The sequence below is a fragment of the Lynx canadensis genome, chromosome B2 (genome assembly GCF_007474595.2).
Source record: "Lynx canadensis isolate LIC74 chromosome B2, mLynCan4.pri.v2, whole genome shotgun sequence".
In the NCBI taxonomy this organism is placed as follows: Eukaryota; Metazoa; Chordata; class Mammalia; order Carnivora; family Felidae; genus Lynx; species Lynx canadensis.
Window position 1 is genome coordinate 110,017,639 of NC_044307.1, and position 22,368 is coordinate 110,040,006.

The window sequence follows — 22,368 nt, forward strand, 5'->3', positions numbered from 1 at the left end:
ATCACTAAAAAATGATATAAAACTCAAAAGACATGTACTAGAATGTTAAGAGGATTTTTATTTGTAAAATCCAAAAATTGCAAATTGCCCAAAAATCCATTAAAGGTAGAAAAAATAAATTTTGGTATTTCATACAAGAGTATATTACTGACCAATAATAATGAATGATCTGTAACTGTCTACAACAATATAGATGAACCCAAAAGAAGTCAGATAACAAAAAAGCAATTTCTTTAAGATTCCATTTAATTAAAGAGAGGAGGAAAAATAGGAAAGACTGATATTGATTGTATTACCCATATGGGAGAAGTAATGAAAGAAAAGGACTTCAAGGAAAGCTATGGGGATGATATTGATGTAATTCTCCATTTCTTGGTAGGATTGCAGGTTAAACAGATGCATCTGATATGCAAAAATCCTTTAAATGACACATTTAAGATATGTTCCCTCTTCTGCAAATATGTTACACATCAAAAAGTTGATAGAAAAGAGAAGGAATTATCCAAGGCAAAAGTGACTAGTAAGTCAATGGCAAAGGAGGAGCTCCAACTTCTAGCTTAGAATCCAGATCCTTTTACTAAGAGGCCAGGGGATAGAGTAGGAGCTAAACATAAAGGCCATTATCAAAAGGGCTATTAGGTCTGGGCCTCAAATGTGGAATTTTGATATCATTTCTAAATAAGAGTATACATATGGTTAGATAAACTGACATTTGAAAACTTTAAACATTGTGGACTCATCTTGCCTCATGATGAACCATTAGGCAACTTTATATTGTTTTAAATAAACCCTATAATTTGTGATATGAATAGTAAAGTTGTATAGCTTTATGAGGTTTTATATTAAAATTATTAACTAGTTAATTTAAATATTAAAGTGTACCAAGAATTTTATAATCTGGCTGTAGCATATATTCATATTTAAGGATATTGGAAGCCCCTCCAAATGAATCTGACTTATCAGGATTGCCTGTAGATAAAAACACAGAAATACTAAAGACATAATAGGCTTTCTATAACTGTTTCTTAAATCTGAATACAAAATTGCAGTTTTCATTACCTAATTAAGGTCTAAAATAAAGATTGATTTTATGTCCTATCTGGTTTGTGGTCAATTCATTAAAAAATGTCTGTTCAGGCTGGCTATATTTTAGAATTTAGTCTAAACACATAATATGCTGTCTTTTAATGGATGAGTATAATCAAAAGGTCTGATTCAAAACTATGCAGTATTTTCCCCACTGGCTAAACTATTTCAAAGAAGCCAAGGAAATTACTGAAATCTTTATATACAAATCCATGAAACAAGACTTATATTCCTGAAGTACCTCCATTGTCTTTATTAATGCTCTAGAATAAAAAAAATACTCTATTACCTACAATAATCATAACTTGATTTCTTTAATTCTCCACATTTTAATATTTTGAATTTCAGTATTTAAAAACCATTAGTGTTTCATTCAAGATTGAAAATAAAAGAACTACTAAAATTATGGAAGGGAAATTGGCTACTGAAATGAATTCCACCCAATACTGCATGAATTTCTAATAGATTAAAAAGTCATGTGAACCTTCCAAACATATCAAATCTGCTATTTTGACTGGAAATTTTATAAAACAAGATTGTCAAGAGAATATCAAAATACCAGCTGCCTCTGCTGCTTTCAAGATCAGAAGTCAGGTGATAACAACCTGCCTACAAGTATTTCAACAAGAGTGATTCAGGGTCAAGAAAATGGCAGGGGTATGGAGTGGAGAAGGTCAGTGTGAAACATGAATGAAAGTCCACTGAATATGTATAAATCTGAACTTTACATGATATAAGATTCAAGTTACTTATGAAGGAAATATAAAGTATTATGAAGTATTACACTTTAAACTAAAAGTATTTAAAATATCCATGCCTTTTTTTAGGAGTAAATTCGTAACTTCTTGAGATGGGACCATTCAAGGGTAAAATTTTTTAAATATCCCTATGTGTTCTTAATACCCCCCAATTCTTCCGGTATCTCCTTCGAACTCCTGGCTTTCTCTTCCCCTCTTACCACCAGGCATCCAAAAGGTAACTCCATTTTCTAGTCTACTAAATTCTAGTATATTAAATCTAGTATACTAAATAATAAACTAAGCAAGCATAGTTTCCCTGTTTTATGATGTCTATAATTCACTTTTTAAAACATCAGCATGGGTGCCTGGGTGGCTCGGTCGGATAAGCATCCCACTTTGGCTCAGGTCATGATCTTACGGTTTGTGGGTTCGAGCCCCGCATTGGGCTCTGTGCTGACAGCTCAGAGCCTAGAGCCTGCTTCGGATTCTGTGTCTCCCTTTCTCTCTGCCCCTCCCTGCTTGTGTTTCTCTCTCTCAAAAATAAATAGACTTTAAAAAAATGTGTGGAAAGAAAGAAAGAAAGAAAGAAAGAAAGAAAGAAAGAAAGAAAGAAAGAAAGAAAGAAAGAATTTTATTATCAAGAATTCATGTTCTAGGGGTCTTGGTGGCAAATACACATCAGAAAGCCGACCTCAGAGAGAACTACAAGTGCTGCTGTATCCATGTTCTTAAAATACATGAGACATTTGTTAATTAGCATCCCAAATGTCAGATACAGATTTTCACTAGTGAAATTAGTGGTTTATTAATCCGCAAAATGAATGCTAAACATAGGCTCCCCTTGGGGAAATTAGTGGTATTCAACATCTGTACATTGGCTGTAATTTAGCATGAACAGGATTTAAGAAACCAGTAACTTGACCCTTTGTTCTGTGTCCATTCATTGGTTTGGAAGATATCTGGTTACCAAGTCTTTGTATTACAATATGTATGCTGTTTCTGGAATATCATCACTTCTTTTCATGTGAAGTAGTGGGCTCAGCACCTACAAAGAAGAGAGTTGGGACTTCCTGGAGAATACTAAACAAGTTATACAAAATGCTTAGTGCCTGCTTACTAATAAGTGCTTATTAAATAAGTACGTAAACCTGAGGCTGAACTTGGTCTAAAAGCTTGTTTTATTTTCATCTGGCACTAATGTCACAGGAGAGTAGCCTTAATACACCTCAATCTTTTGTGATGGCCACTAATCATATGCCAAAAAGAGCACAGAAGTTGTGCACAACCAAACTGGTTTAGGTCAGTTTGTAGATCTCTTGACTGCTTATTTCCATAAAAATTTATATTCCCAGATATTTAAAGCTCTCTTCATAAATCACAATGGTAAGTTAATTTTTGTTAAATTGCCCATAGGTACCTTGCCACCTATTTAAGGACTCTAATGTCTTAATCCACAGGTAGAACTTTAATGGTGGAAAATCTAGCCTTCAGAGTGAATGGCTAGAGAAGATGATTTTGGTCTGAAAGAGTTTTGAAGGTCTTTAAGCTATACTTCACTGGGTGGTAATATTCTGACTTTATATTGGGCTGGCTCTGACCTCTAGTGTTTTGTTGTAGGTGACTACATGAATCTTCAAGAATTTAAAAAGTCACCTAAGCCTTGCAAACTTATTAAATTTGCTACAATAGTTTTGGACCTTGTTTTTATGTCAGTAACCATCTGACACTAAAGTACTATTCATTTCCAGTAGCAAATAATTAATTAATAAGAAAACTGGAGGCTGTCTTACGGTCTTTTGTTTAATTTTGTATCCTTAGAGCTTTGTGGGCTGTAATATTTTTACTACATATAGAATTTATAGTTACTATCATGCATAATTTCTTATAGATAATTGTTTGTTTCATACTATCCTAAATGAAGACTCTATTAAATTTGGTGGTGTCCATAAAGGACATGTACTGTCTAAAGCTGCCCATAGGTACCTTTCCCTGTGCACTTAAACATACAACAGAAAGATATTTTAATGATTTTGGTAAGTGGTGCTATAACCAAGCATATAAATTTTTCATTTGGGAATTTTTATCTCAGCTGACTTCTGAAGCAATGCTAAGTCTTTTCCTTTCCTTTGGCATCAACTCAACACACATACAAATAATTTTGTGCATTAATTGTTATTATAACTATGTGTTTGTTTATGCTCTTGATTGTTTGCAAACATTTTTCATATAAAGGAATCACCTGCACTTATAAAATATTCTCTCTGTTCTCCAAAATTCCATTGCATTTAGTACAATGCCAAATATAAAATGATGGTGAATGATTATGTTGATGAGATAACTACTTTGATGAATGATTTTTAATTAATGAAATAATGTTCATTTTCTTTGCCCTAAAATATATTTTCTCATTTGTTAGATGATATTTAGCTGATTTAAGTTTGTTAGAGCAGTCAATTGTCAGTCTGTTCAAATGCTTTATTGTGTCTCCTTAACGTAAACTAGCATATGTGCTAAATCAGTAGTTTCAGATACAAAACCTCTAGCTTTGCTTCTGGTAATTTTTTTAAGTGGGCGTGCCATTAATAGGATGCTTAAAAATAGCAACCCCCTGTAGAACGTAGAGGAAAAGAACACGTTCCTTAAAATATAAATATTTTTTACCCAAGCATTATTTGCTTCTTTTTTCAAAATTCAGTTAAAGAAAACTCAAACCATAAAGCTGAATGAATTCAACCTAATACTGTTTTTGTTTTCAATGCATAACTAAAACATCCTTACTAGCATAGTTCCTCAGACATAGGAAATATTTGCTGAAGGAATATAAACATTCACAAATGATCATAAAATTAAGCTTAATTTTTAAAAAGGTGATTTTTTTTTTTAAGTGGAAGTATTAATTTGTTACTTCTGATGATGTTCGTTTTCACTTTGTACAGAAGGTGGAGCCAAAGACATATTTATCTACTGGCTGGGGCTCTTTCCCATTAAACAACAAAACAAAACAAAACAAAATAATTCTTCCCTTGACAAATCTTTTTGTGTGTGTAGCCTCACAGTAAGATTCACTTGAAGATAGGTGTGGGCTATCTGTCAGAATAAGTTCAGATTTTACCCAAGTTGAGACCAACTTTGATCCTTAAATCTCTCTCAAGGATGACAGAATGCTAAATAAATAGGAAGCAAGTCTAGGCTAAGTGAATTCTCTGGAGTTATGAAGCCAATTGTCAGACCCCAGAACTCTATTGAAAACGGATTCTAGCACAAGTCAGCAAATATGTTGGGAAATTTTCGTTACTCTAAAGGAAATATGATTGATCAACAGTCACATTAAAAGCACATTTTAAGGCTGGTTTTACCAATTTAGGTAGAACTTGCATACTATTGAGGTTCAAATTAACTTTTTCTGCTTCCTTACTGTCCAATAAATGTTAGATAAAATGGAAATTTGGTGCATAGAAGGGATTATTCTGATGCTAAAGAAAGGAAAGCAATAAACAATGCCATCTTACTCCAATACATAATCATCCTAGACCCTCCCAGTCTTAGATAATCTTTTTATTCATCTACAGCTGTCTTCAGAATCCCCCAGAGGTATGGCAAACTTCAACTCTGCTCAATTTGCTCTTCATTTGGAGTCAGCTGATAACCTCACCACCTTGAAAAATTATCTTCAACCCCCAGCTTCCTAATGCTCATACTCTTCACCTCAAAATGTGTATATTTTTTCCCTCCATGTTCTGCATTCACTGTTGGTTTAAAGGAATAACTGTCCTTTTTTCAAAGTTGAGACCCTCCCCAGTACTCAAGTGATATTTTCCTTACAAATAACCCCCTGTGGTCATTTTAAATACCCTTCTCTTTCCCAGATTCTACATTGCCTCTTTTTTTAAGCTATTTATTTGGAAATCCACTCAGGCTGTGTGTGTGCTTTTTGGCACTTAGCCCAAATCATCATATCTCTTGGTAATCTCATGTATACCTGTTGTTTCAAACATCAATTCTATGAGTATAAAACCAAATCTTACAACAATTTTAACCTGAACTCCGTAGCCCATGTTTTAAATTGCCAGTGAGATATCTTTACTTAGATGTTTCACTTCTTCATGCTAAAATCATTACAAAGCCAAAATTCTTCAAGCCAAAATCATTACATCTCTTTCAGCAAATCAGTTCCTCCTCCAGACTTCTTTTTGTTACCAACATTTTCCCAATCAAAACTCCAGTCTCTGCTTCCATACCTTCTTTCCCTTGTTCTCCTCATTCAATCTGTCATTAAGCTCTGATAATTCAATTTCCCTTTATCTTTCTTACTTCTAGAACCCTAGTTCAGCTTCTTATAACTCACTCACCTACCATTACCATATTCTCTTTACTAGTCTCCAATCTACAGCCATCAATTACTTTTGAATGTTTATGCTACTCATTGAAGTGAGTAATCCACCACAGTTTACGTGAGATAGGCATTGAAAGTGCTTAAAAACTAATCCATTCATCTCTTAAAATTTCAGAAACTGGTATTTAGGAACAAAGGTAAATATCCAAAAATACATTTGGCTCCCATATTAAGAAATCCTTTTCACAGTTCTGAATAAGAGTCTGCTTGCCACTGTGCCAATAATGTGCATTTTTCAACACACAGGGCAACATGGATAAAGTGGGCTCTAAGCCCTGGCCCATGGTGGGGCCTAAAGAAGCCATGCAGATGACAGGAACTGTAAATGACTGTCCCTCATCCCTTAAGAGCAGTATTGCCTGACTAGCAAATCAGAGTGCATCCATTTCTTCTGCAGAGACAAGACCTGGCAATCTCAGAAGATGCGGTGCTGGGAAGTCAGTGTTTATATTAATGAAATGGCATTAATATTTCTGAGAATTTGAGAAAAACATATTTAAAAAAAACCTGTCCCACAATTTTTTACAAAACATTTCAATTGAGACAAGATTCTAAGATCAGATAAGTGAGATTCTGTATAAAAGTACATTATGGTTCAAAATGTAACTCATCAGCACTGCTAGAGTACGAAGTATAATAGGAGTTACTACCAGGCATTTGGAGATGCTGGTAGGTGTTCATGAGAGAAAACTGCGTTGTTGGTGTTCTAACAGGGAAGCCATCCATAGTAACGCAATGCCCCTTGAGTATTATTACTTATTGGATCACATTTTGGTAGAATTATTCCAAAAGAAGAGAAAATCACATAGCGTGTCTTTTATGAAAGATCACATGAAAATAATTTTAGAGATAAGAGATATAGTATATTCCATATGTTAAACAGAGAATATTTAATTACTGGCTCATGCTTTAGCTAATCTTTTTGGCTTAGAAAATGGTTCAAGTGATATCCGTGAATAACTTAATTTTGTATAAAGAAGTTCTTTAGTCTTATTTCAAGTTGGTCATAGAGGCATAGACTAAGAAGAAGAGGTAGCAGAATACTTAGACATCAATATTCTTTCATATGCCTAACAAAACATAATTGAAAAAGACCACAATTTTTCATTTAAAAAACCCTGTTATAAAATAATCATAATTGTTCTGTCATGAAACTAATTCTGAATTAGCATTTTAATAAATTTTTTAAATAAAATGGACAAATTCAGTAATAATTGTACTTGATAAACAATTTCACTAAGGTAAAACACATAGTTATGTAAACTAAATGAAGCATAGATTTCTTTTTTTCAAGAGGAAAAACAGATTTTCTTATAATAAAGAGAATTCAGAATGTGTTCTGAATTGAATAAAATAATTTTTAGTTAGGACAACACCTTAGGCTCATTTAAAGGAAAGGACAATATAAATACAAGACCAAAACATATTCATGGGCTGCTGACCTTGGAGACAAGAAAGTTAGATTTCAATTTCTTTATTTCCCTTCTTTAACTTAAAGAAAATGTACACTTGGAAATAGTATAGCCCAACAAACGAGAGTAAAATTGTGTCTTAAAACTAAAACATTTCAAAAGGTGTTTTCTAATCATTTTAATGAAAGTATATTTAGGGAAATGTATCTGTCAAGAAATATTTCTCATCTCCTTTTTCTTGGTATTCGTATTACTGAGAAAACAGTAAGGAATATCAAGGCTGGCCCAACTTCAGGAGCATCACTGAAGCCTGTTTATGGGGAATTGTCCTACCACAGCCCTCTGGTATGGCATCTGGGGAGTCCTCAAAAGAGCTACCCACTCTAAGAATGAGGCAACATGACTCAGGTTATTATAAACATTAATGCAGAGCACCAAAGAGGGAAGGCCATGGAAGTGGAGGAAAATCACATAAAAATTCTATGCACATACACAAAAATTATATGCACAGCTTTACTGTCATTGGGCAGAAAACTCTACAGTGCGTTTAGGAGAGGGAGATGGTCACCAGGAGGGTCAATAATTTGGGGACCCACTTAATGCCAACTTATCATATGAGTACTTCATTAAAAAAAATCCTGACATCTCACTACAGAAGATACTGATTTTTAATGTGTTGCCATGAATGGGACTGAGATACTATAAATTTTCAGTTCCTCAAAGATCTGATACAGGTCAGATACCACAATTTCAAAATTAAAATATTTTATATATAATACAGTTATAGTTTTTGCTACACTGAAGGAAAGAGTAAAAATTCAAAGCAGTTGGGGGAGGGGGGTTGGAAGGTAGATTTGGGATGAGCACACCACCATGTATATTCATTTTTGCAATGTCTGTCTCCCATCCCACCATTTCCTTTGTTAATTGTCCCACTTAAGAGGAAAGGAATTAGATCATCAAATAACTCACACCCACCTTTAACTTCACACACCTTGGCCAATATGAAACAAGTCTGCACTGGCTATACTCTGTTCCACCATTTTTATTTACTGCAACACAAAACATGCAATATATATAATTTTAGAAAAGACTGTAATATTATAAAATAGAGAACTTTTTATTATCCCTGGACTTTTGGTGAAACAAGCACTAAAACCAGTAATTGCTATCTATAAAGAGTAACTACAAGTAGTGACATTCACGCCTCTAATGCTCTTCCATTTTTCTCGTCAGCAAATTTAAACTACAACTTGATCTCAACCTGGCTATTCCTCAGTGCCTTTTCTCCCCAACCCTTCCACGTTCACCGGCCTCCCCTCCACTCTCCTCCCCGCCTTTCCTCTGCCCCTCCCCTTCTTCAGCCCCTCCTCCTCGTTGAGTCAGTGGCTTGAAACTTTTAAAAGCTCTGTGCTCCAATTAGAAAAAAGCTTTTACGAGGTATCAGCACTTTTCTTTCATTAGGGGGAAGGAGTGAAGAAAGTACCAAGCAGCAGCAGACTTTTAAACTTTAAATAGACAGGTCTGAGTGCCTGAACTTGCTTTTTCATTTTACTTCATCCTCCAAGGAGTTCAATCACTTGGCGTGCCTACTTCTTTTAAGAGAAAGAGTAAGTTAAAAAAATACTTTACCTGTTCGTTTCTTTTTCTAAGTAAAAGTTTTCTAAAGTTTGAAAATTTATTAAACGGAGCTTTGATATGGTACTGTAAATGGAATGGTGAACTTGAAAATGTGTCTGTAGTTTTAAATTTAAGATTGAGCATTCAGTATTTATTTTCTTGACTGTTGAAAAGTTCCTAACAATGCAACAGGTAAAATAAGATTCAAACTTTTCCAATTGGAATGAAGCACTAGTTTACTGGATATTTGGTTCTTCATTTTAGAGTATAATTTTTCTTTTTTCTGGAGTCGATAATAGTCTAGGTGCTTTGTAACTTGGGGTGGGGGGGGGAGGTTGGCCTGGGTTGGGGATTTGACTGACAACATCACAAAAATCAAAGTGCAAATTTGCTTAGCGTGCTTGCTATAGAATTCTACACTATGTGCTTTTTCATATGTAAATCTTGATTGATGTTCTATAGCCCTGCAAAGCAAACTTCTTAACAAAGTGCTTTGTTAAGACCTTGCGGTTACTTGACTTCCACGTGGTCCCTTCCTAGAATTTTCCTCAGTAAACAAAAAGATATAAAAATCAGAGTTGTAATATTGAGGTTTTTAAAACAAATAGTTACTTTATGTTAGCAACCACTTTGGAAAGATTTGAGACCCTAGGAGAAGCACCTTTTTTACTCGACCACGTTGGCAGTTCAGCAGATGAAATCCCTTGAATGGGTGGTTACTCACAAAGCATTTGAAGGGAAGAAACTTTTAGAAAAAAGTGAATGCCAGGGTGCATTTTCAAAACCGTCTCCTAACACTGAAACTCCTAGAAAGAATATGAAATAAAATAAAATTTCTTAAACATCGCCTTAAGGGAGCTAGCCCCCCCCCCCCCCCCCCCGACTCATGCCCCTCTTAACGTCCGTCCGAACCTGTAACAGACTTCAGAGCTCTGGAGCGACTTTGGGTTGGAGCAGCTTGGGTGCTGCCAGTAGGCAGTGATTATGTTGATTTGTTATTTTAAAGGGTTCAGTTCCTTAAATGCTCTATTGGTAACACATTCTGTTATCCAGAAATGCAACCATGCATTTTGGTGCTTGCTAAAGATTTTGTTCACACTTCACAGGCCAAAGTAATTAGTTTAAATTCTTAGTGCGACCCTACAGTTTGAAGTATTTGCACCGGCGAATGCTGAAAAGCAAATAAAAATGAAAGCTTCTGCGGAGGCCAGGGGCGGGGTGGGGGGGTGGCGCGGGGCGCCTCTGCCATCTTAGCATCTGTCGGGCTCGCTCCGGGCTCCTGCGCTGCCCGAGCTCCCGGGTTTGGAGAGGTTTGCTAAGACATTTCCCTGAAATCCTTACCAGCCAAACCGAGCGCAGGTCCTCGTTCCGCCACTGAAAAGGAAGGGGAGGGGGAGCAGAGCGGGGGCAGATGGACTGCGTGCCAAATGGTAAAAGAAGAGCAAACGATTAATTCAATTAAACGTGTCAATCCAATTTCCCTTCCCTCTCCCCCCCTCCCCTTTTTTTCTGAGCCCTACTGTGTAAACGTTGGTAAAGCAGTCTGAGTACCTCGGGAATTACCGTGCTCATATTGCACTTGTAACTCTTGCAAGTTCTCGAAACTTCCCAAGAATGGGAAGGGGGGGCGCGGGGGGAGCATAATGAAATGAGGAAAGAGCTAATGACGTGTCCAGAGGCGAATCAGTACAGGATTCGGAAACTCAAACCTTGAGTTCCGAGCAGCGGATTGCCCATAAATCCACTTAGGCATCCAAATGTTTACTGAGCGTTTCTGATAAAGTTTATCATAATCTCCCCTTGACCAGCCTCACACTCACCCTCACCCTGGGGCAAGTCTGTATCTCTCTTTACAAGTGCTAAGTGGGGGTGGGAAGAGGAGACCTATAAATTGTTGGTAAAATAGATTTGGTTTTATTTGGAAATGAGTTTAATTTCCTTTGCTTCACGAACCAAGTTAGTAGTAAAAACATGCTTAATCTCCCCCCCACCCCCGAAAATTGGGCACACTTGATCACCAAGTGCCCCGTTGCAATTTGAAGAATAGATATTTCTTAAGGAAGGCTGATTTTTACTTTCTGTACGAAGATTGTTGAAAATAAAAGACAGTATTAATGCAGAAGTCTCATTAATTCCATCTCACATAATGAAATAAACTGGTTAGAAAATAACTCGGAAGTGTAATTTTTCTAGGTAGGCCGAATTTACTGGAAATTATACCAGTAACAGGAGTACATTCTGTCCTGGCAATGTATGTGATGCTTTGTACTTCCCAAAGTCAGGGGTATAGCTGTCACCTGTCCTTTGCGTGGAAAATGCAGTGGTACTGCTGTGCTCCTACTTTCTTCACATTTTAAACAGGTTCCACATTTTTCTAATGCCTTTTAGAATTTATCACCACAGCTGCCCCATCCACTGGATTTCTCAGCCTTTCCCGTGTGATTCCTTCATTGCTGACTCCGGGAAACAAGGTTCCAAAGATACTCTCTAGCAAGCATCTTTAAAGGGTGCGTTTTCAGATACTGAAAGTTGTTTTCTTAGATGTTTCCAATTCCTGCATAGAGAAGGATGGAAACTCATGATACAGTGCATTCCTTCCTTTCTTTTATAATATCCAGAGGTGTAGCTTGGTATGAAGTCTCAGAGCCTTTTATATATGATACCCGAGGGAAGAGAATGATAGGAAAGTCACCAGTGATTAATACCTTCTACTCCACCTTTCCTGTTCCGACTTCCCTCCAAGATTCTAGGTTGTTTGAATAGATTGTTGGAGCTTATCCACAGATACCACCAGTTCAGCTCTGAAGGGAAAAGTAGTTATCTAGTGTTTATGATTAAGGTCAATATTCAATATAGGTAAGTCCAGTTTAAAAAAAAATCCCCAGAGTTTTTCCTTCATGGGAAGTTAATTGTCTGAATTCTGTGGTGGTGGTTGTGTGGGGGTTTTTTTGTTTTGTTTTGTTTTGTTTTTTGGATCCTTGTGATAACTACCTAAATTTTTCACTTTGCCTGTCTAAATTCACCATTTATGTATGTACATATTATTTTTTGCCAAAATGAAAACACAAACCATGGTGAGATATGTATATCAATGGCTTTAGCCTTAAAATTTTCCATAATGTCCATATTCGAATTTCCCTAGCTTTCTAAGTAATTTCTAGAAAATACAGATTTTATGGAGTGTTTAAAATTCAGAGTAATATAGAAATGGAATGGGGGTTTTTTGTTTGTTTTGTTTTTTTAAAGCAACTTCTGTGAGCTAGATACATTCTATAGAATATGGCTCTTTTAATTATTTGAGGAAGATGCCTTCAAATAGAAACAAAGACAGGAGATGTTCTTCATGATTTTTTTCTTTTTTTCCTTAACAGCTGATAAAGGGTAAATTCTTCCTTCTAGATCTGTAGGGAATTGCTAAAATAGTAATATTGTAATCATTACAAGAGCATCTTAAAAACTAATTGATTACCATTAGGAAAATGTTAATCATTTCCTAGCTGCTATTTTGCTAAAAAAATACTCCAAGATAAAATAAATGAGCTATATCTATATCTAAAGATCTTTTAAAGAATACTAGCTAAACTTTATTAGCTCTTACTATGAGCTTTCAAGTGCAAGAGTTATCTTACTCAGTGCTTACTGAAGAAAACAGACTGTTCTTAATCAATACACTTGTGAGTACTCTAATGGTGTATTTATGTGATGACAAAATAACCAGGCTATTCAATAAAAATAGTCAATTTGGAGGTAAGTGGAGGAGAACACCAAGAACTTATAGAAGTTGTGTTTTGTTTTGTCTGTCACCTCACAGTAGAAGAACATGGCTTGGGGCGCCTGGGTGGCGCAGTCGGTTAAGCGTCCGACTTCAGCCAGGTCACGATCTCACGGTCCGTGAGTTCGAGCCCCGCGTCGGGCTCTGGGCTGATGGCTCAGAGCCTGGAGCCTGTTTCCGATTCTGTGTCTCCCTCTCTCTCTGCCCCTCCCCCGTTCATGCTCTGTCTCTCTCTGTCCCAAAAATAAATAAACGTTGAAAAAAAAAATTAAAAAAAAAAAAAAAAAGAACATGGCTTTCAGCTTGCAGCTTCTGACTTAGTTAAGGTTTTTCTTCTGGCATCCCTAAAGTGACCATGAGGCACTCCTGTTAGTGGGGGAGTTGAGTGGTAGCCATTGAACTGGGGGGGGGGGAGAGGGTGTCTCTATGTGATAGGTATCATACTATCTTTGGAGTCCCTCAACCCCTATCTCCTCTCATTGTTCTATGGAGGCTGATGTAGGTTGACTATATGGTGAAGAGGGAACCAAGGAAAGAAAGTCTTGTAGCCCCTGTCCCCCCGAAACTACACAGTTCTATGCTCACATGAAAGCTGAGGAAATATAATGGTATGCTTCTTTTTAAATAGAATAGGTATTTAAATGGAATAGGTTTGATACACTACAGAGTTAGGCTAATCCTGCAGATAGGAGGAAGCAAAGGTTGTGTATTATTTAATGAACTGGGAATATTTACCATGGTACTGGATTCAAATCATTCAATGCCTGCATAGACTCAGGCTACTTAGAGGTGTTATGTGAACCAGGGTTAATATCAGCTGCTGCTCTTCCCCTTCAGAGCCCCAGCCCTACCTCAAGATTTGTCATTCTTGAAGTAAAAACAAGTTTAAACGGGCAAGACACTATGGTGTTATTTATTCTCACCACGTAGTGTACAGAGTGAGAATACAGCAGAAGGGGGATGACAACACAAGTTTGTTGTTTAATATCTTAACCTGTAACAACATAATAGACTGAATAAACATCTCTGATACCTGACGCAGTTCTGCAAGAATCCCAAATTACTGTGCTGTGTAATAAATTCAAGAAGCTCTTTGTTAAGGAACATTTTTACTTACATCAGTCCTTACTGCTTGCTCAGGAGTCATTTGAAGCATATTGTTTCAACAGACAGTTTTCTGTTTTAGCAATTATCACTTGAAAAGTTAATGTCTGCATATGAGATGCTGACAGTACTTTTTTTTTTTTTTAAATACTATGAAACTAATGTAAAGAAAAAATTAGTTTGAAACTTCAGAAGTTTGGGATATATGTAAGAGAATCCCAAAGAGGTAGTAAACAACAAGACTGGTGAATGGAACCTGGTGCCTTTTTGGGTACTGTGGAGACCACAGTGGACAGACCCTTGTGGAGCTTGCATTCTGATTGAGGAAAGCAGACGGTAATAAGTCCTTGTCCTGGAGAGAGACAAACAACAGACAGGTAAATACATATAAAACCTGTCAAGTAGAGCTAAAGACCATTAAAGAAACAAAAGCAGGACAAAGGGAAATAGGAAGTGACAGGACTGGAAGGCTGGCTGATGAAGTGAGACCAGAACTGAGACCTACAGATGTGACAAAGTGAACCGCGTAGACAGAGCAGAGCTGATCAAGGCAGATCAACTTGTTAGTTTTTCTTTCAAGACTGGCTGGCTGTTGGAGGAGAATAGTTTGGCAAGCAGGGTGACTAGGCTAGTGACCTGAAACCTGAGGAGGTGATGATGGCTGAGATCAGGCTAAGTGGTGGGGAGACTCCGTCAGTCTGGGTTTTGGGGGAAGATAAAGCCTATAGTATTTGCTGACAGTATGAATGTGAGTTATGTTAATTATGTGTGGATATGAATATTACCAAAGAACATCTGGCTGTTGTGACTGTAGAGGAATGGTCGCAACTGAACTCAGTCAAGGACGTTTACTGCAAGGGACAGGGGTTCTTACAAAAATTAAAAACCTCAGGAGCATTTACATTTTAGCTTGAGCGGCTTAAAATTTTTTGGTCTTGTATATTAAACACACGCACTGCATTACCCTTTCCCCCAGATAAATCTATGAAATGATTTTTATCAGGCACTTCGATAGTCATTTTCTTATACATTTTTAGCCCGTGTGATTTTATTTTCCCTTTAAGTGCTTACTTTCAATCACTGAAAGGTGATCGATATCAAGTCTCACTTTAGTTCTTAATCCTATTTAACTTTACTAAGTCCCTACTCTAAACTCATTACAGCTGTCACTTGTGAAATTCTCTAAAATCAAAATGAAAATATTTTCTAATTTTCCTAACAATTACTAGGGCATTAATGACATGGAGTGACTTGACTACAGTTTTGGCGTGGTGATTTGTTTTTAAGGGCCTAGCAAAAGGGACACTCAAAAGTAATTTAAAGTTGAAGCTTTCTTTTCATTTTGAATCAAGTGTTTGGATCTTTATGCTTTTGGGGAGCATCTGATGGAAGTAGAGTGACGCAGGGTGGTTCAGTGAAGGGGGAGCTCAGTTCCCAGATGCCCAGAGAGCCTCTGCTCCTCATCCTGGACCACCCCTTTGGCCTTTTTAGATTTTATTTTCCTTTCTGCTCTTCTAACATTTCTCCAATCCTAAATATTTTGAATAAGCACCAAAAATGTCAAGGAACCATTGTTTGCCTCCTGGCCTGAAACTTCAGAATCACCTGGTGCATTTGTTTTAAAAAAGAAAATAAACACCGAAAAAACCCAACCAAAAACCAAAACCAAAAACTAATTTCCCTGCACTCCCCTCCTGCCCCTCACCCCCCAATCAGATTAAGTCAGGCTGGTGAGTGCCAGGAATGTATATTTTCAACAAATGTTACCAAATGATTGTGGTTCAGGAACCACTGCAGAGGGTCCAGGGGGTCCTTGGAGAGGTCATGCTTGGATGCCCGTGGCTTTTGGCCTCTAGTCTAGAGGGCCATAAAGAGCAACGGGAAAAATGTGACCTGACCTGACATGGTACATAGAAGACAAGGATGATCCAGCTGCTGTCAAGCATTTGCTTCTAATGAAGATTTTGCATTAACTCCTTAACCTAGACCTTATTCTACATATAAAGTCCCAGCTTGGGAACCTAGAGGTGAAGGCATGAATATACATGAAGTACACTCAGCTCCTGTGTTTTTCTCCTGTATCACATAAGGAATATACCTGTCTTTTGATGGTAAATATGAATGAGGTATACAGTCTGTAAATCAATGCCAGGGATTCAGTAAACATAATTATGCCCATTCTTTATTTAAAAAATATTAATTTTTTAACTAAGATTTGGAAAAATGAAAATACTAATGGGGTAGAGGGTCAACTAGTTGATAGAACTTTTGACTCAAAACAAAGTGAACAACTACCAGAAAAAGTAACTATTTTTGTTACCTCTCCTTGAAAATCACAAGCATTATAAGCCATCGCATTAAACATTACCTGATGGTCTCTGTGAGAGTAGTAATGACAGGATACAGGATACTGGGTATCCAATTGGATAATTCATCTTATTCAGATGAAAGAGTAAACTCATTAATGCAAATGACAACTGCGTGGGTGCTTAAAGAAAAGACAACTTTGCAATTAAGTTGCTGGTGTATTAATAAAGAACTATTACCTAGTGAACTGCCCAGTGACCCAATTCACATACTGTTGCACTATGGGGTTGTTTTTGGGAATCTCAGAATTACATGAAAGTTGAGTTTTATTTTCCATAATATGTACTGGAACTTAGTATAGTACTTAATTTCCACAAGCATCTACATAATCATATTTTACTTTGAATAATGATGAAGCACTGACCAAAATGACAACTTTTCAGTGTGCCTGGTAATATCTAAACATGTTAAGTTTGTCTTGAGCTCCATCATTGGGTGAGTATGATGAGATGTTTGCAGACAGTTTATCATTTTATAGTTGATTGTTTTTGTGGTCCCCTTTTCCCCCGGCAATTGGAGTATTGAGCAAAAGCAGATGACACTGGCAAAATATTGTAATTCTCTGCAAACAGAATTAAGGCCAATTTACACATCATCACATAGAAACTATCTACTGATACAGCTCCAAAAATTCTGTTTTGTTTGTTTGACCCTCATGGACTGTACTTCTTCATTCCCAGTGTACTATTTTCTGCTAAATTGTAGGTTTTTTTCTATGTTCTCTCACCATTAAACTGTCCATCAAAGCTAAATTACTCCTATCACTTTGAGCCTCCCCTGGACTCTAACTCTTTTTGTAACCTTATAAGCCTTTGTTTTTTTGTTTTTTGTTTTCCTTTTGTTCTTTTTTGACTGCTCTTTCCATACATCAGCTTCACTGTCTAACGTGTCACTTCAGAATCTAAAATGGCCCTTCCCAAAAGTGGAAGGGAAGCCCCCTTTTTAATGACCCTTGGAAAAGCATTACTTCTGTGATCTGCCTACCTACTTCCCCGTCTTCCTTCAGCATTCTTTGGGTTGCCATCAAAGATACCCATCGACTGCTGATTTAGATAGCTGGCACATAGTTTCATTTTACGGATCTGCCATCTCTTCTCTGTTCCATCTGGGAAATCCCAAGCCAGATTTCCATTTCATTTCTTCACTTCCCTTGGAGGGATAGGCATTAAATGGCACTGTAATGTTGCATGGTGGGGAAGACGACTCCCTTGGATTTCATTAACTTCCTACAAGGAGAAAGTGGCTCATAGTTCAATTCCAGATGAGAAGCTTTTATATTCAGATAATGAACATATTTCTATTTCTAAGAAGCCTATATAATCCTACTTTCAGTTACACTGTTTAAAATTTATTGTGAATCTCCTGGAAAGACTTTGCTTAGCTTGTTTTTGATTATTAAATAATCTTTGAGCACTTCTTACTTTTGTAACTCTCCAATTACTACTCTGGTGAAAATTAGACTGTATTCTCTATGCCTGCCACGTGTAATGTTACTCATTTCTTCCCAGCTCTCAGCCCTTGCTAAGATTGTATGAAAGCATGAGAACATTTCTAGCCTTAATCCAGCTTTATTATAATTTTAAAACTAGTTTTAATATAATTTTAACACTAGAAATCCTTGGCCTTGGGATCATAAGTCTTCTTGTGGCTCTAGTAATAGTTAAATATTTCCTATACCCCTAAGAGCTCAACTTTCATCAATTAAATGAAGGAGCTATTGACAGTTAGAGGTATCAATCGAATTATATAAATAACTTTTGGGATCCATGTTGAGATCTCTACAGAGTTGGATCTATTTCTCTCATCCCCAGCAATGGGGAAGTGCTAGGCTTAAGATATCTAGCTATTGATAGGAAGTTAAATCTAGTATATCGGCTGAGGGCCCAAAGCCTGGTAAGTGAACTTGAAAGTGTACAGCAATCAAAAGATGAAAACCATTTTTGCTAGAGATAACACTTTAAAGTGGTCTAATAGGAGTGAGACAAATTGAACTTTTACTTGAAATGTAATGTGCATTTATTTACTCTTTGCTTTTTTGAAAGAAGTACCCTGCATATAATGACAGTGTGTCAAAATGGTGTATTTTAGTACACTATACTTTTCTCTGGGAAGAAGACAGACTTTTGGACCACATAAATCACTGCTTAAGAAGAAACAGAAGTATAAATGACCGTAATATAGAATATACACAAATTACACTTGAAATAGCAAGGTGAAACATTTCAGAGTAGTTAGGAATAAAATGCTGTATAATAGCATTAAGGTTTGGAAATAGCTTGTGTATAAATGTGTTCATGGGTGTTCTTACTTCAGTTCTTAAATACCCATACTTTTCGAATACCATCCATCAGCATTTTGCTAAGGCATGCATCCAGACACAAGCCTATCTGGCGAGAACTATTGTCATTTACCAGATGGATAAAATAAGCAGAGGCACTTAGCATAGATAGTTTCTCAAGTCACATGATAGGGCAGTGGTTGAGCAAGTAACATCCTTGCCAGTTAAGATTGCAATTTACCAGGCACATCGGCTCTGTTGCTTCTAAGACTTACCTTACTTCAAGAAAATTGTGAGACATCTTTGCAGGCGGAAAATGGGACAGGAAGAGTTTGCACTTTTTTGGCGGGGCAGGGGCGGGAGGGGTGTGCTAGAAAGATATGAGAACTTTAATAATATGTTGACTATTGACTGAAAACAGTTATACATTTTAACTAATAATTTGTAGTCTATGATCATTTAGTTGTCTTTCTGCTTCTTTTCAGGTGGTGCTCTGGCAACATGGGTGACTGGAGTGCCTTAGGCAAACTCCTTGACAAGGTTCAAGCCTATTCCACCGCTGGAGGGAAAGTGTGGCTGTCTGTCCTTTTCATTTTCCGAATCCTGCTACTGGGGACGGCGGTTGAGTCGGCCTGGGGTGATGAGCAGTCTGCCTTTCGTTGTAACACTCAGCAACCTGGTTGTGAAAATGTCTGCTATGACAAATCCTTCCCAATCTCTCACGTACGCTTCTGGGTCCTCCAGATCATATTTGTGTCTGTCCCCACACTGTTGTACCTGGCTCACGTGTTCTACGTGATGCGCAAGGAAGAGAAACTGAACAAGAAAGAGGAAGAACTCAAAGTTGCCCAAACGGATGGCGTCAATGTGGAGATGCACTTGAAGCAGATTGAAATCAAGAAATTCAAGTATGGTATTGAAGAGCACGGCAAGGTGAAAATGCGAGGGGGCCTGCTGCGAACCTACATCATCAGCATCCTCTTCAAGTCTGTCTTTGAGGTGGCCTTCTTGCTGATCCAGTGGTACATCTATGGATTCAGCCTGAGTGCCGTTTACACCTGCAAGAGAGATCCCTGCCCTCATCAAGTAGACTGCTTCCTCTCTCGTCCCACAGAGAAAACCATCTTCATCATCTTCATGCTGGTAGTGTCCTTGGTGTCTCTTGCCTTGAACATCATCGAACTCTTCTATGTCTTCTTCAAGGGTGTTAAGGATCGTGTGAAGGGGAAGAGCGATCCTTACCATGCTACCACTGGCCCACTGAGCCCCTCAAAAGAATGTGGATCTCCGAAATATGCCTACTTCAATGGCTGCTCCTCACCAACTGCTCCACTCTCACCCATGTCTCCTCCTGGGTACAAGCTGGTTACCGGAGACAGAAACAATTCTTCCTGCCGCAATTACAACAAACAAGCAAGTGAGCAAAACTGGGCTAATTACAGTGCAGAACAAAATCGAATGGGGCAGGCAGGAAGCACCATCTCCAACTCCCATGCACAGCCTTTTGATTTCCCTGATGACAACCAGAATTCCAAAAAACTAGCTACTGGGCACGAACTGCAACCACTAGCCATTGTGGACCAGCGACCTTCCAGCAGAGCCAGCAGCCGTGCCAGCAGCCGACCTCGGCCTGATGACCTGGAGATCTAGATCCAGGCTTGAGAGCATCGAGATTCTGCTCACTTGTGGAGAAGAGAAAAGGTGCTGTCGAAAGTGCACCTTAGGTGTTCATTTTGTTCCATTGCAGGTGGTACTCAACAGCCTTCCTCATGAGGCTTAGAAAACACAAAGACATTAGAATACCTAGGTTCATTGGGGGTATTTGGGATAGGTGGGTGGAGAGGGAGGGGATAAGGGAGGTACATGTTGGTATTTAATGTAGTTGATTCAAAGAACTGTAGTTCTAAATATAAGTTGCATTAGGTGATACATAGCTAAGGGCTTTTTCTCCCCCCACACACCCCTAAGAATAGTTCTGTGTATGTGAAAGAGTGGGTGATATTTTTGGATAAGTACTTTTTTTATTCTACCATGAAACTGAAATAACTTTGACCAGGAAAAAAAAAAAAAATGCTTCCTGGACATCTTGTTTCTTTTTATCAAGAAAAAGTTGGAGGATTGTCCTTATGTCCCTGCTAAAACATTCCATTGTTAAAATTTGCACTTTGAAGGTAAGCTTTCTAGGCCTGACCCTCCAGGTGTCAGTGGACTTGAGATACTATATTTGTTATTCTTGGTATCAGGTAAAAGTCCAGACAAGGCCCACAGAAAGAGACTTTCCATCGCATTTTCAAATCTCGGCCAGTCATACGGACGTTATTTCTTTTACATCTAGTTGTGACATGTAACTGCCATCACTGTTTCATCATTCCTCAGCTACTATTCACATTCATTTAGTGGTTTCTGTAAACATTTTGAAAACAGTTGGGATGTCACTTAACATTTTTTGAATTAGAGTCAGGGAAGCAAGCCATGCTCAATATTTAACAATCACTTATATGTGTAAGTGTGTGGAAGAGTGTGTTTTATTTGTCATATATTGGTACAAGCAGATGCAGTATAAACTCACAAATACAGATTTGAAAATAATGCATACACAGTGTTCAAATTTGAGCCTTTCTCATGGATTTTGTGGTGTGGGCCAATATGGTGTTTACATTCTATAATTCCTGCTGTGCAAGTAAAGCACACTTTTTTTTTTCCCCCTAACTGGTTTTTTTTTTCCCCATGTATCCTATTATGGATACTGGTATTGTTAATTATGATTTTTTTCCTTTTTCTCTTTTTTTAGAATATAGCAGTAATGCTATTGCTGAAATGAATGATTTTCTTTTTCTGAAGTGTAATCATGAATGCTTGAATGATAGAATTTTAGTACTGTAAACAGGCTTTAGTAAGTAATGTGAGACACTTAGAAGAAATGCTTAGAGTGGGCTTTTAAGTGTGCCTAAATGAATTTCGCAGTAACTGGTATCCTTGGTTTTGTCCTACTTAATACACATTAGTTCAGAACTTGTATTCTGTTATGAGTTTGACAGTCTTTTGGAGTGACCAGCAACTTTGATGTTTGCACTAAGACTTTATTTGGAATGCAAGAGAGGTTGACAAGAGGTTTCAGTAGTACACATGTAACTAATTTATTTGAAATCTACCCTAAAGAAATCTACCAGTTTCTTCAAATGTCTTCTTAAAACTCATCAGAGATGATTCATGAAAATGCAGAGCATCATACTTTTCTTCTTGCGTGTCAGCTACATAAACAGTTTTGTACAATGAAAAATACTAATTGGTTTGACATTCCATGTTAAACTACTGTTACGTTCAGCTTCGTTGCATGTAATGTAGACCTTGTCCATCAGATCATGTGTTCTGGAGAGTGTTCCTTATTCAATAAAGTTTTAATTTAGTATAAGGAGAGCAATCTATATCCTGTGTGATTTTTAAAACTTATATTGCATCTATTCACGATTATCAAAGACATTTCCATTAGTTTTGATGATTTAGGCAAATAAGATTCACAAGCTTCAGGAGTCTTTAAAAACAACATCATTAGCTAGGTTCAGTGCAACATTGATAACAGTTTTGGGTATTTGTTC

General features: G+C 37.3%; 1 protein-coding gene across 1 annotated transcript; it reads left to right on the top strand.

The window, feature by feature from the left end:
• Positions 1 to 9,058: 9,058 nt before the first annotated feature.
• Positions 9,059 to 22,193, top strand: GJA1 (gap junction protein alpha 1). The gene is made up of 2 exons (XM_030316252.1): positions 9,059 to 9,241; positions 19,258 to 22,193. Exon 2 carries the CDS (start codon positions 19,274 to 19,276, stop codon positions 20,420 to 20,422), a length of 1,149 nt encoding a protein of 382 aa, XP_030172112.1. The 5' UTR covers positions 9,059 to 9,241; positions 19,258 to 19,273; the 3' UTR covers positions 20,423 to 22,193.
• The last annotated feature ends 175 nt before the right edge of the window (positions 22,194 to 22,368 follow it).

What these genes read in the sequence shown, in the direction of transcription:
- GJA1 (XM_030316252.1), top strand. Translation starts at nt 19,274, where the DNA reads ATGGGTGACTGGAGTGCCTTAGGCAAACTCCTTGACAAGGTTCAAGCC.